This window comes from Cannabis sativa, chromosome 5, assembly GCF_029168945.1.
Source record: "Cannabis sativa cultivar Pink pepper isolate KNU-18-1 chromosome 5, ASM2916894v1, whole genome shotgun sequence".
Lineage (NCBI taxonomy): Eukaryota > Viridiplantae > Streptophyta > Magnoliopsida > Rosales > Cannabaceae > Cannabis > Cannabis sativa.
This window is the reverse complement of record NC_083605.1, coordinates 36,247,238-36,261,908: the sequence shown is the minus strand read 5'-3', so window position 1 is coordinate 36,261,908 and position 14,671 is coordinate 36,247,238. Positions and strand designations below refer to the sequence as shown.

General features: G+C 38.2%; 1 protein-coding gene and 2 long non-coding RNA genes across 3 annotated transcripts; all 3 read left to right on the top strand.

The window, feature by feature from the left end:
- Positions 1-203: 203 nt before the first annotated feature.
- On the top strand, positions 204-4,840 carry LOC133037891 (uncharacterized). Its single transcript, XR_009687876.1, has 4 exons — positions 204-376; positions 443-565; positions 1,563-1,621; positions 4,180-4,840. It is a non-coding gene; the product is annotated as an uncharacterized LOC133037891 (long non-coding RNA).
- Positions 4,841-5,050: 210 nt separating this feature from the next.
- LOC133038575 (uncharacterized) lies at positions 5,051-5,559 on the top strand. Its single transcript, XR_009688080.1, has 2 exons — positions 5,051-5,216; positions 5,302-5,559. It is a non-coding gene; the product is annotated as an uncharacterized LOC133038575 (long non-coding RNA).
- A 4,968-nt stretch (positions 5,560-10,527) lies between these two features.
- Positions 10,528-12,087, top strand: LOC133038310 (uncharacterized). The gene has a single exon (XM_061116415.1). The coding sequence runs from the start codon at positions 10,528-10,530 to the stop codon at positions 12,085-12,087; it is 1,560 nt and encodes a 519-aa protein (XP_060972398.1).
- Positions 12,088-14,671: the final 2,584 nt, after the last annotated feature.

Sequence of the window (14,671 nt, the reverse complement as noted above, 5' to 3'; positions counted from 1 at the left end):
GATTCGATTTTTATGAGTTTGCCAAACAAGGGATAAATTTTGTAGGGAAACCTTTTATCCCGGTTATTAGTTAAAAACCGGGATAAAAGGGTTTAGTGTGAAACCCTTTTATCCCGGTTTTAACTAAATAACCGGGATAAAAAGTCATCCCTAAAATCCCAAAACCTCAACCAGCTCGATCGACATATCAGACGTACAACCCAGAAACCCTCGCCCAAACCCTCACGCAAACCCTCTCTCCCAAACCCTCTCGTCTAAATCCTCGCCCAAACCCAAAAATTAACCCCAGCCCAAACTCCAGAATTCCATCCACTCCAATCGACATTGGCGGCGCCGTAGAAGCTAATAACGCCTCCCGTTTGGACTTTATTCCCAGGTTTGCTCTTTCTTTTTATTTCTTTCTATATTAATTCAGTTTTATTAACTGGCCTTCATCTTTCAGCAAGTGCAAATACTTAATTGTTGAAGCCTTGTCAGTCGGCTCATGGGGAATTTTTCAGCTTTGGAACATTTCTGATGGTATAGTTTAAAGGAATTTTTATGCTAACGGCAAAAGGCATGCTGAGTAAGTTTTAGTTTATTATCTTGCACAGTTGCTTTGTTTAAAGTATATCTATGACTTAGTTGTGGATAGATATTAAAACTCGTTGACTCCTGAGAATATTTAAGGTAGACTTGTTCTTTTTGGCCGGATCAGCCTCTTGTAAATTTATCTACAATTCGAGAGATGAAAAGGGAATTTAAATGGTCCATTTGTGTTATATTAATGTATTTCTATATTTTCCTGTGAGATGCGGTTCTGCTTGCCATTATTTTATGTACTAATTACAAACATATAAGACAGAGACACCAAGAAGGGAATCATGAACTATTTCATTATGAAAAGATGTTTGAATGATGACTATTTCAACCTTCAAAATATATTAGTTTGGTTCAATTTATTGATTCTGTTACCCTTTCCCTCTCAGTAGACATTTTATATATATGTTATATAAAAGGGTGATATGATGCATTGCTGAATTCCCCTCTTCATCAAACAGTTGATATTGAGCCTGAGTAGTTAAAAAATGAGCTAAGAAATTGTTATTCAGTTTCTAATTTTCAGTGGCCAAATTATAATATTGCTTGCTGGGGATTATTAAAGAAGAGGGCTCGTTGGCAGTAGTCTATTATTTGGAATTGTCTTGGGGTTCCAAAGCATAAATTTAATTTTTTATTCTCTAAAGAATAGATTGCGAACCCCAAATAGATTGTTTCAGTTTGGGTTCATTGCTATCATTTTAGCTTGCAATGTATCCAACAGCTTGCAATTAGTCTATTAAACTAATTTCACTTCATTATTTTTTAGGGATTTGATAGGCTTTAAGTTTTTTTTTTTTCCTTTTACCTTAAAGTTTCAATGTTTAAGATGGCCATTCCTATTTTCCTTTAGTTTTTAGTCGAAATGCTTAGTTAATGTATGTTTGATTGCTTAATGAGAAGATGAAAGTTCAGTTTTTGTTCTTTTTATCTATTATATTTTAATTAGTTAATTTTGGTTTGTGTTTAAATTGTTGGTGTAGGTAATTGGGAACAAGTGGGACACTTACCTTGATCTTCTCCAGGCTGATTATTCTGAAGGGTGAGTAGAATTTGAAGTTTATGATATATGTATGTACTTCTATTGAGCCTTGTTTTGCTAGAATAGTAGAAAGGCTTACAATGTTAGAACCACACCACTTAGGTAGAACTCACCCCAAAAGACTAGCTTTAGAGAGATGAGAATACAGTCAATTTGGGATCCTAACATTCAACAACACTTAATCTTCTCTTATTGCTGTAATGATATTGTAATGTGTTTATCATAGTAAAAATTAATGTGTTTATATAAGTTTCAGCTTCCTAGGTTAATCAATTGGATTAATTAGAAGATGCAAGAAATCAATCCAACCATCTTTACTTGTGCTATAAGTGCAAGTATTTACAATATTTGAAGGTTAGGAATGAAATTTTTTGCAACTTTAAAATTCTTTTAGTTTTTGTTGTAGGTGAGAGACATAAAGAGAGATGTATGTAATAAAATGATATAGTTGAATAAAAAAAAAAAGATAAATAATAAAAAAAAAAGATAAATACCAAAAAGTAGTAGTATAGGTCTTAGAAATAATTTTAGTGATCAAGTCTAACTATCAAAAATTAAAATTTATTTTTCTTATGACACTCATTGTTAACAACAATTTATTTACTTAGCTAACATTGGTTTATGTAATAGTTAGTAACTAATAGTCCTTGAAAAAGTCATTTTGAATGTGATGCAGGAGAAACTAATAAAATAAAATTAATAAAATTACAATTAGCTTATTATATATATATTTATTAGTAGATTAATTTAATTTAATTTAATTACAACAGATGATGAGAGAAAGGTGAAGTTTCTGAAAAGCTTTCCAGGAGCTAAGACAAGGTTGGTTCTGATCGCTGATATTTACACTCCTTATTTTACTAATTCTAAAGCTATTAGAGGAGTTTGAATATGTTAGATATTCATCCATAGTGAAGTAGTTTCTGCGATATAAATGTACTGCGGTCGGATGGGTGACAATTATTATATTGTTAAATGCTATTTTGATTAATTTTTCTTGTTATCTGATTTACTTGCGTGCATTGTTAGATAGTTATTAAATTGAGAAATGTTGTAGAAATAGGGGAAACTATGGCCAATTTTTTTTAGGATTCTTAAACGAACATGTGTTTTAATATTTAAGTGTGCTTAGGATTTTTCTAGCAACTTGTAAGTTTTTTATTTCAATCTTGTTTGTTAGGAATTTTATTTTTATTTTTAAAATGGATAAGTCATGGATGGAAGAGAAGAGAGAAACCCCACAATTCGTAGAAGGATTTAATAACTTTTTAGAGTTTGCCCTAAAGAATTGTAGCGATCCTGAAAAAATTCGCTGTCCTTGTATCGATTGTGGTAATATATCATAAGGAAATATTACCATGTGAAAGAATCATGTATTTTGTCGTGGAATCGATAAAAGTTATACTAAATGGTATTGGCATGGGGAATCGATGAAGGGAGACCCATATCCGTTAGGTAGGCGAGGGGTCGATGATCATTTTGAAAGTAATGATTGTGATGATCATCCTACAGAATTGCTTGATGATGCTCAAGAAGAGTTTATTCATGATCCTGAAAAATTTGATAGCATGGTTAGAGATGCAGATAAGTCGTTATTTAGTGGTTGTGAAAAACGCCGACTATCAACTATGGTGAAATTTTATAACATAAAGGCGGAGAATGGAGTAAGTGATAAGTGTTTTAGTCAACTTCTATCTGCTTTTAAAGAGATCCTGCCGATGGAAAATTGCTTTCCAGAGTCGACATATGAGGTGAAGAAAACAAAAGATTTCTACCGTGTTTGGTAGAACTCAAAGAAAGAAAAGAGTTGAGGTCAATGTCGATAGTGAACATGTCGCTGAAATCCAAAGATTAAAAGCTGAAATTGAAAGGCTAAAAGCACAAAAAAAATGCACAAACAGAAGAGCTTCAAGCCTTAGACAATGAATATAGAAATGAACAGCGACATGAAGACCAAGAACCGACCGACATCTATGAAGAACAAGAACAACCCTTGGCAAATGAAGACCAAGAACCGACCAACATCTATGAAGAACAAGAACAACCCTTGGAAAATGAAGACCAAGAACCGAGTGGCAACTATGAACACCAAGAACCGAGTGGCAACTATGAACACCAAGAACCAATGGACTATGAGGATGTAAGTCAATGTGTAAAATTATGTTCGGATAACATTGACAATGTTGTGGCTGAGGGTGTCATAATTGAGGCGGTTGGTTACTTTTCATATCATGGTGACATAATTACAAATGATTATGCACGGGTTCAAATCACACAAGTTATTCAAGGGGAAGCTGAAATCCCATATCCAAGAGGTGCAATACGCTATGGAATAATTTACTTGTATTTACATTAATGTTAAATTATATATGAATTGTATTACAATTTTACTTGTAATTATGTAGGGTTCTCTAATTAAGAAGCTTCATAGTTCAAACAACTCGAAGGGGAAAGAGAAATGTAAAGGAAAAGAGAAGATAGTGGAATATCTTGATTCCACTAAATCTTATGAGAAATTCATTGCAGAGGTACTTGACAAGACTCATATTTCTCTTCAGGCCATGTTCTTGGAATATATGAGAGTAAAAGGTAAAAATGAGTTTGTGAGGGTTCCTGTTAACCCATCCTTATTCTACCGAGTTCACATCTACATAACTTCCGAAGATGTCATACAAGTGGCCACCCAAGATGAACTTACGGGTTCAGCTATGTTATTTGGACTAAGGTATTTCATTAACTTTGATTAATATATCATATAGTCATATATTATGTTAGTGGAGTTTGAATATCTTAGATATTCATCCGTAGGGAAGTAGGTTCTGGGTTTGATTGACTGTGTGGAGATATAAGGAAAAAATCTACCCATTTGTTGTATTGCTATGCACTTAAAAAAATTTCGGGAATGTTATGGAAATAAGGGAAACTCTGCCCATTTTTTTTTAGGACTCTATTTGATTTTTTTTCTTTTTTAAACAAATGCATTTGGGAAAATTTAAATCAAAGACAAAAAGAGTTATACAAGTTTTATGATGTCGAGCTTCTTAGTTATAACAATGAGCAGGACAAGGTGATAGCCATCAATCAATTATCAATTTGGTTAAACACTATGACTCATGTAGGACAATATTATTTTATACCATGGAACATAGGGTAAGAATCACACATCTCTTTCACTTTCCCTATGATATTTATTTTTATATTAATATAACATTGTTACTTTTTTCAGCAAGCATTGGATGTTGATTATAGCAATGACATCAGGAAGAGTTGTATTCTTAAACCCGCTTAAATCTAAAATCCCGTCAGACATTGCTCAGATGATAAAAGCGTAAGTTTAGAACTTTAAGTTATTCATTATAATATAATCATCAATTAATAAATTATAAATGCTTAAATTATAATTTTTTTTAATGCCTTTATCAGTGCATATGCAAATATTAGTTCAAATGCTATTGTATTTGGCAAAAATGGACCGGAGATATGGACCTTTGCTTGTCCAAAGCAACCATACAATTACGAATGTGGTTACTATGTACTAACTTACATTCGTGATATGCTTCAACATTCAAATCCCATTGAAGCCATAAAAGCAAAAGTAAGTATATACTCATTTTTACTATAAATACAAACATATAAAAGTATTATCTTCTTAATTAGTTTTATTTTTTTTAAATTGACAGTTTGGCGGCCTATCCCAATATTCTGAGGACGATCATCTCTTACCGCTTCGACAACAGTGGTTAAGTCAATTGCTTCCTTTGATATATAAAAATTAACTAGTAGTCTTTTATTGTATTTTTTTAGACAATGCGTAGTATTTAATATAGAGATTTATGCATAATATGTAAAGTGTTATTTAGAATTGAACTTACAAATTATTATTGTTGTTATTAAAAATGATATTAATCATTTATTTTAAATTAAGTTTTTTTTATACATACTCTATATAATTATAAAAATAAAAATTATATTTATTATTATTGAAAAAAAATGAAATGAAATGTAATAAAATTAAAATAAAAAAAATAAAAAACCTATACATTTCAAATTAAAGGTCACTTTTAAATTTTATAAAAAAAAAAAAAAAGTGGGATAAAATGCACCTTTTTATCCCAGTTTTTTCATAAAAAGTGGGATAAAAGGGTACATTTTATCCCACTTTTTTCATCAAAAGTGGGATCAAAAGTACCCTTTTATCCCACTTTTCTCTAAAAACCGGGATAAAAGGGGTACTTTTTATCCCGGTTTTTTAGAAAAAACCGGGATAAAAAGTACCCCTTTTATCCCGGTTTTTTAAATACCTTTTATCCCACTGGCATACATCCCGGTTTTCATATTAGCGAAAACCGGGATAAAAAGCCTTAAAAACCGGGATAAAAGGCCTTTCCTTGTAGTAGTGTTTGTTTGTTAAAATAAATAATACAATCTGTATATATTTCAATTGAAATGGAAAATATCTACATCAAGGGCTGCCATAGATGAATATTTCAGTTGGGGTAGCACAAGGATTGTAATATCTACATCAGGGTTGCCAAAGATGAATATTTCATAGAGATATTGAGGCCTCTAACATACTACTCACCCAAGATTACGAGGCTCAGGTACTTTCATTTCATTATCTCACCCATTCAAATCCAATCCAATGCACAACCCTCTAAGTAAATTCATTTGTTTTTTTAAATTGATTTTGTTGTTGTATAGTAATAATTAATGCAGATTTTTTATTTTGGACTTCTAAATGTCTTACTGGAAAAATAGACTCACCATATTGTTTTCCCAATTGAAGGCACATTCGGGTTTGCAAACACTTTTTATTACTACCCTTTCTTTCTTCAATTAATTTGTTTTGTTCTATAAATTATTTAGTTTATGGATTTGTTCTTTTTTCAAATGGTTTTAAATATTTGGCACCAGGATACTTCATGCATGGAATTAAAGATGAGAAGTAAATGTCTTTGCTTATGGAGTTTTACTGCTCGAGCTCATAACTGGTCGTCAAGCAGTAGATTCAAGCCAACAAAGTTTTGTGATCTATGTAAGAATTTATGACTCTTATTATCTGTAGAGGTAAAAATTTGCTTAATATTTATGATATTTTTGAGAAGTCCAATATGCAAGTCAGACGAGCCCATCAATAATGGATCCAACAATATTGGGCCCAATAAGACAGTCAGACGGACTCGCTAGGCCTTGAAATAGACTAACGAGTGAGCCTATGGGCCACAAGCCGGATCGTCCCGCAACCGGGTTTGAGCCCGGCCAGTCAGCCAAACGGGTGAAATCAAGTTAATATGGAACCAGTCAAGAAGACAGTTACTACTCCCTAATAATTAGGGAAGTAACCAATTTGAACGAGTCCAACGAGTGACGTGGACAGAGGGCAACAGCACTGAGAACACACGATAAAAGGAACCATACGATAGACGCTGGAGAGAACACATTCGATACTCACACTACTCACTGACTCAAGCAGACAGTCGTTTTTTCTAAGCTTTTCTCTTAAGCCTCACCATCGGAGTTACTCTTTTAGTCCGTCTGTCCGCTTGTCCACTCATCCGTCCGGCTACAATTTATATTACATTTATTTTCCATTATTATAATTTTTTACTATAATCGTACTGACTTGAGCGTCGGAGTCCCTTTGGCTGACACCCCACCGGTGCTCCCAATTGAACTTTTGTCTCTCTCTTTGTTCTTGACAGGTTGCTGGTGCCCAAATTCCGTATTGTAGATTTCACCCTCTACAATTTGGCGCCGTCTGTGGGAACCTAGCAATCGTTCATTCGACAAAGACTCCAAAGGTTCACCTTGAACACCATGGCCGACGTAACTGAGACTCCAGACCTAGCTTCCCAGATCGCTATCCTCACTGCCGAGGCAGCCAAGGAGCGAGAGCAAGCAGCCAAAGATCGAGAGCAAGCGGCTAAAGACCGTGAGCAACTAGAAAAGCTGCAAGCTGAAAACGCGTACCCGTTGGTGAGGATGGAGACCTTGTCATCCCGAACATGACCGACCCTCCGCCACCTCCATCCCGCTTTCGAGTTCCAATCATCCGTTGCAGCCTTGGGGAGCCTCACTCCCAACTCCTCTATTGGCGGATCGAGTCAGATGGATCCGCCAGCCTTGGTAAGGAACCAACAAACTCCAACCATTGTCACTAACACACCAAACTCTTCTATTAATGCAGGTGGACAAGTAACCTTAACGACACCAGAAGCCCAGACAATTTCAGACAATGGGCAGACAGCTCAAGGGGTTAACCTCCCCTCCTCCGGTGATGGTAGACAGCCCATCACCTTGGAGCAACAGGTTACAACAACTGAGGCAGCCCGCCAGACGGTTAGCGCATCCCCAATTGCAGATCCGGGTTTGGCCCGCAAGCTAGCCGAGATGGAAGCCCTCATTCAGCGTATCCCTGGAATGCCTGCTCCTATCAAGAAGAGTGCCGCAAGCTGCTACGCCGACTCACCATTTGTCGATGAGATAGCTTTAGTGGAGATGCCTAAGAAATTTAGCTTCCCCAACATGAAGATGTTCGACGGGACATCTGACCCAGACGACCACATCGCCCAATATCGACAAAGGATGTTCACCGTGGCCATTCCACGTGACATGAGGGAAGCATGCATGTGTAAGGGGTTTGGTTCGAGTCTAATCGGACCAGCCCTCCAGTGGTATACTAATTTGCCTAATAATTCTATTAAAACTTTTGCACAACTCACTGATACTTTTGTTGAGCAGTTTGCCAGTAGCAGGAAATTAGAGAAGCAATCAGAAGACCTTTACGTCATCGTCCAACGACGTGGGGAAGCACTGAGAGATTACGTGGGGCGCTTCAATAAAGAAAAAGTGTCTATCACCAATTGTAACCAACACACGTACCATCTCAAATTTTCCGCAAAGGACTTCGCTACGACTCGATTTATACAAAGAACTCACCAAGTACCCCCGTAAGACTATGGAAGACGTCCTCGCCAAGGCATGGGCCCAAATCAAGTGGGAAGAAGATGAAGTCAACTACTGCGTATCCTCTCCAAGAAAAGAGACTCGCAGAGATTCTAGAGTAGACAGACGGCACAACGACAAACGGTCTGAGCCATACCCGACTTCTAACAAGTCAGAGAACCGAAGAAGGGATTACAACCGGCCCACTGACACATATCCTCGAAGTGGACCGAAGATGCCCGAGTACAACTTGTCCATCTCACCTGCTGAGGCTGTTCAAGTACTTAAGGGGCTTGGAAGCAAAGTAAAGTGGCCTGAGAAGATGAGGACTCCAGCTGAGCAGAGGGACAGAAGCAAGTGGTGTGACTTCCACAACGACCATGGCCACCGGACTGAAGAGTGCATTGCCTTAAGATTAGAAGTAATCAACTTGCTAAAACGGGGCCACTTAGTCGACCACCTCACCGACAAAGGAAAGAAGACTTACTGTGGTCGAGGGACACGATAGACAACCGCAGGGACATAACACCGCCTGTGCCACTGTTCATGAGAGAACGGTCAACGTAATAACAGTGGCTCGAAGTAAGTGGAGTCACCTGGCACCGCAAAGAAACATGCACGTCAGGCTAACTGGACCAAAGGGGAGACCAGCAGAACATCTTCCTTACCGGAGCAAACCATCAGCTTCACGACATCAGAATCAACTAGGCTTCTTAACCCTCATCATGATGCTCTTGTTATTTCACTTTATATAGCTAACTATTTGACTAAACGTATACTTGTCGATAATGGCAGTTCAGCTAACATCCTTTTTTTGGGTGCTCTCAGGGAAATGGGAATTGACGAATCCAAAATTGTGAGGAAGACAACTGTCCTAATTGGATTTAGTGGTGAACAGAAAAATACCTCGGGAGAGATCGAATCGCTCGTGTATGCTGAAGGAGTCAACTTGTGCACCAGGTTCCTGGTGATTGACTCCCCTTCTGCCTACAACGTCATCCTCGGCAGGCCATGGATCCATGAGATGGAAGTTGTACCTTCAACTTACCACCAAGCTTTAAGGTTTCCAACCAAATGGGGGCCGAAAGAAATTAGAGGGGAGCGGAAGATTCAAGAGAATGCTACCCGAACCACCATGAAGGCAAAACCGAAGATACCATAGAAATTACAGCAGCGAGAGCTACCCAACTCCCAATCTGAGCAACCTAATGTGGAGGAGCTAGACGAAGTCCAAATCCATCCAGACTTCCCAGACCACAAAGTCCAAATCGGAGCCCAGCTGGACCCCGACATGAGATCTAAACATATTGAATTTTTGATTGCTAACCATGATCAATTTGCTTGGTCCCATGCGGATATGACCGGTATTAACCCTGAGATTATTGTCCACAGGTTACAGGTAGATCCAAATTACCCACCCAGGAGACAAAAGAGAAGAAAGTTTGCCCCTGAGAGAAACCAAGCAATAAATGAAGAAGTCCAGAAGTTAATCGAGAACGGGTTTATAAGAGAAGTCCAGTACCCAGACTGGCTGGCAAACGTAGTGATTGTGAAAAAGAAAAATGGCAAGTGGAGGGTCTGCATCGATTTTACAGACCTCAACAAGGCGTGCCCAAAAGACTCATTTCCATTACCACATATTGACATGCTGGTAGACGCCACAGCAGGACACGAACTCCTTAGCTTCATGGATGCTTTCTCAGGATATAACCATCCTTATGCATCCGGAAGACCAGGAGAAGACTTTCATGACCAACCTAGGAATCTTTTGTTACAAGGTGATGCCGTTCGGACTGAAGAATGCAGGAGCAACCTACCAACGCCTCGTGAACAAGATGTTTGCTGACCACCTGGGAAAGACCATAGAAGTCTACATCGACGACATGCTAGTGAAATCACTAGTTGCAGAAGAGCACATCAATCATTTAAAACAATCTTTTGAAATACTTAGAAAATATAACATGAAGTTAAATCCTACTAAGTGTTCTTTTGGTGTAACTGCAGGCAAGTTCTTAGGCTACTTGGTGACACAACGAGGGATCGAAGCCAACCCAGCTCAGATTGATTCAATCCTAAGGATCCCCTCACCAACATGCATCAAAGATGTCCAAAAACTAACAGGCCGAATCGCTGCGCTAGGCCGATTCATCTCAAAGTCTTCCGAGCGATGCCACTCTTTCTTCAACACACTTAGAAAATCAAAGACATTCGAATGGACAGCCGAGTGTGAAGAAGCGTTGGACAAATTAAAGCAATACCTGACTAGCCCTCCACTATTATCAAAGCCAAAAGATAACGAAAACCTCTTTGTGTACCTAGCTGTCTCTGAGGCGGCAGTCAGCGCAGTCTTAGTAAGAGAGGATAAAGGTAAACAACTTCCAATTTATTATGTCTCTAAATCCTTACTTGATGCAGAAACGAGGTACAACACTGAGAACTTAGCATTGGCACTCATTCACGCGGCCGTAAAGTTGCGTCCATACTTCCAATGCCACCCAATCACAGTACTCACCACCTTTCCCCTCAAGACCATACTACATAAACCAGAGTTGTCTGGAAGATTGACCAAGTGGGCAGTGGAGCTCAGCGAATATGACATCTCCTACAAGCCACGAACCGCAGTAAAATCTCGTGTATTAGCCGATTTCATTGCGTACTTTACACCTAACTCTCAAGTGCAGGCGGAAAAAGAACTTTGCCACCTTACAGAGGGACAGGCAAATGGCACATGGGAATTACATGTAGACGGTTCAAGCAATGTAAGAGGAAGCGGATTAGGACTGGTTCTGGCCTCACCCCAAGGCGAGAAGATCGAGCAAGCAATCAGATGTGGGTTTAAAGCTACAAACAATGAGGCAGAGTATGAGGCTATGATTGCTGGACTCGGACTGGCCAAAGAAATGGGAGCCAAAAGAATCAACGTCTTTAGCGATTCACAACTTGTAGTCAACCAAGTGCAAGGTAGCTATCAGGTCCGAGATAGCAAAATGACAGCTTATCTTGAGAAAACAAAAGAGTTGCAATCGACCTCCGACGAGTTTACAATCAGTCAGGTGCCTAGGGAAAATAATAGTCACGCAGACGCCTTAGCCAACCTTGGGTCTTCCATCCAGACAACCAGCCCCAAAACAATCCCAATGGTGTACCTCCAATGGCCTGCTGTCTGGAAGAAAGAAGAAGAAGAAGAAGTAAATGACGTCGCCAACGAAAAGACATGGATGACGCCCATCATCGAGTACTTAGAAAAAGATGTGCTACCAGAAGATAAGAATGAAGCCCGAAGAGTCAAGGCTCAGGCAGCCAGATTCTCAATAATACGAGGTAAGCTCTATAAACGATCCTATTCTGGTCCATATTTGAGATGTGTTAACCCTGCAGAAGCAAAATATATACTAGCTGAGCTTCACGAGGGCGAATGTGGCAACCATTCGGGAGGCAGAAGCTTAGCACACCGGGCCCTCACACAAGGCTACTATTGGCCTTCTATGAGAGCTGACTCATCTGAATATACAAGACGGTGACAAATGCCAACGTTTTGCACAAGTATCCCATCAGCCTCCTGAACGTCTCACATCGATCACATCCCCATGGCCCTTTATGAAGTGGGGAATGGACATAGTTGGCAAATTGCCAACTGCACCTGGACAGAAGGTATATATGCTTGCAGTGACCGACTACTTCAGCAAGTGGATAGAAGCGGAATCGTTCCACCAAGTTCGAGACAAAGAAGTTAAGGGGTTTATTTGGAGAAATGTTATCTGTAGATATGGAATTCCGAAAGAAATTGTGACAGACAATGGCTCACAGTTCATCAGCCTCGACTTTCAAAACTTTTGCAAATTCTGGAACATTAAGTTAAGCTTCTCAACACCTAGATACCCTCAAGCCAATGGACAAGCAGAATCGTCTAATAAGACCATCATGAACACAATCAAAAAACGGCTAGAGAATGCAAAGGGTAGATGGGCCGATGAATTGCCAGGAGTACTATGGTCCTACCGCACAACAGCCAGAACATTCACACGAGAAACACCTTTCTCTCTAGCCTATGGAATGGAAGCGGTCATACCAACAGAAAGTGAAGTCCCAACAGCTAGACATGAACTGACTACAGAAATGCAAAATTGGGAAGACATGTGCCACGAACTAGACACAGTCGACGAGAGAAGAGAAAGGGCATCTATAAGAATGGCAGCCTACCAACAGTGTCTAGCAAAGCATTACAACAAGAATGCCCGTACTCGGTCATTCAAGGTGGGAGACTGGGTGCTTCGTCGAGTTTTTCAAAACACCAAGGAAGCGGGAGCAGGTAAGTGTTGGGTTTTATGCCCTAAATAAAACTCATTTCAATATAATCAGATTTACTTATTAATATAGATCAGAAATAACATTTAATGTTGCATGGTTCACATGATTTATTTCATGTTTATATGTACATAATGTATAAATTCATCTGAAACCCTTTTCACATACTTGATCCTGTTTATTGTGCCGTCAACACATTGGAAAGTAAACATGACTATGTGAATAAAGTTTCCTAGATTTATCAGACATAGGGTTTTACTGATATGATAATCTACAACAGAGTTTACTTGCATTTGGAGAAGTGCTATGTTCTTTCCAGAGCATTGGTTAAAGTAAAGCTCAGGTTGGATGCATGGAGTATGCATCGGAAGGGACCGATATTGAACTTTGACTTAGATTTATTAAACTTACCGTAATATCTATTCAAGTCAATATCGCCTAGTTGATCCTAGATCAAATGATCTTAATCCTGTTATGATTAGGCTCAATCTTGAAAGGCTATTCGTGTTCCTTGAATTGTTAATTAAGCCTGCTTTTAGGTCAGGGTGATACGTACTTTTTGGGAACACGGTAGTGCAATTGAGTGGGAGCGCTGACTTGAACATGGAATCTATAGCTTCTATCTGGCGAATAGTAAGCAAAGGATGATCTCCTTCGAGCTTGACCAAACGAACATAAATGGTGGAGTACTCATTTCACATAAGCTGAAATATCATTTATACGGGGTCAAGTGTTTTAAGGATAAAATACATTGTAGGGTGTAACGGTAATTTAATCCCTTTACAGTGTAGATCTTTCATATAGAGGATCATTGATCACATTAGGATTATAACAATGGATAACTAATGATGTGTCTATATGGTGGAACATATAGAGCATTCTATATACTGAGAGTGCAATTCTAAGTTCTATGCGTGGATTCAACGAAGAATTAATAAGTTAGTGAATTTTAGTGCTAAATTCTTGATCTACTTATTGGAAGCTCGGTTATATAGACCCATGGTCCCCCCACTAGTTGAGATAATATTGCTTGTAAGACTCATGTAATTTGTTTTGATTAATCAATTATAATTCTCAAATTAGACTATGTCTATTTGTGAATTTTTCACTAAGTAAGGGCGAAATTGTAAAGAAAGAGTTTATAGGGGCATATTTGTTAATTATGATACTTTGTATGGTTCAATTAATAAATATGATAAATGACAATATTATTTAATAATTATTTATAGTTATTAAATAGTTAGAATTGGCATTTAAATGGTTGAATTAGAAAATTGGCGTTTTTGAGAAAATCAGATGCAGAAAAGGTAAAACTGCAAAATTGCAAAACGTGAGGCCCAAATCCACTAGTATAGGGCCAGCCACTTTTGTAGGAAATTTAAACTGATTTTTTCATTATTTTAATGCCAAATAATTCAAACCTAACCCTAGTGGAATGCTATAAATAGATAGTGAAGGCTTCAGGAAAATTACACTTAAATTTTCTATTTTTCCTTCAGAGAAAAACCTGAGCCTTCTCTCTCCCTATCTTTAGCTGCCACTTCTTCTTTCTCTTCCCTCTTGAATTTCGAAATCCTTAGTGATTAGAGTAGTGCCCACACACATCAAGCAATACCTCAATCATAGTGAGGAAGATCGTGAAGAAAGACTTTCAGCGAGAAGGAGGTTTCAAAGATCAAAGATTCGAGAAAGAGATCCGGGTTCGGATATTGATAATGCTCGCTACAGAAAGGAATCAAGGGCTAGATATCTGAACGGAAGGAGTCATATTATTCCGCTGCACCCAATGTAAGGTTTCCT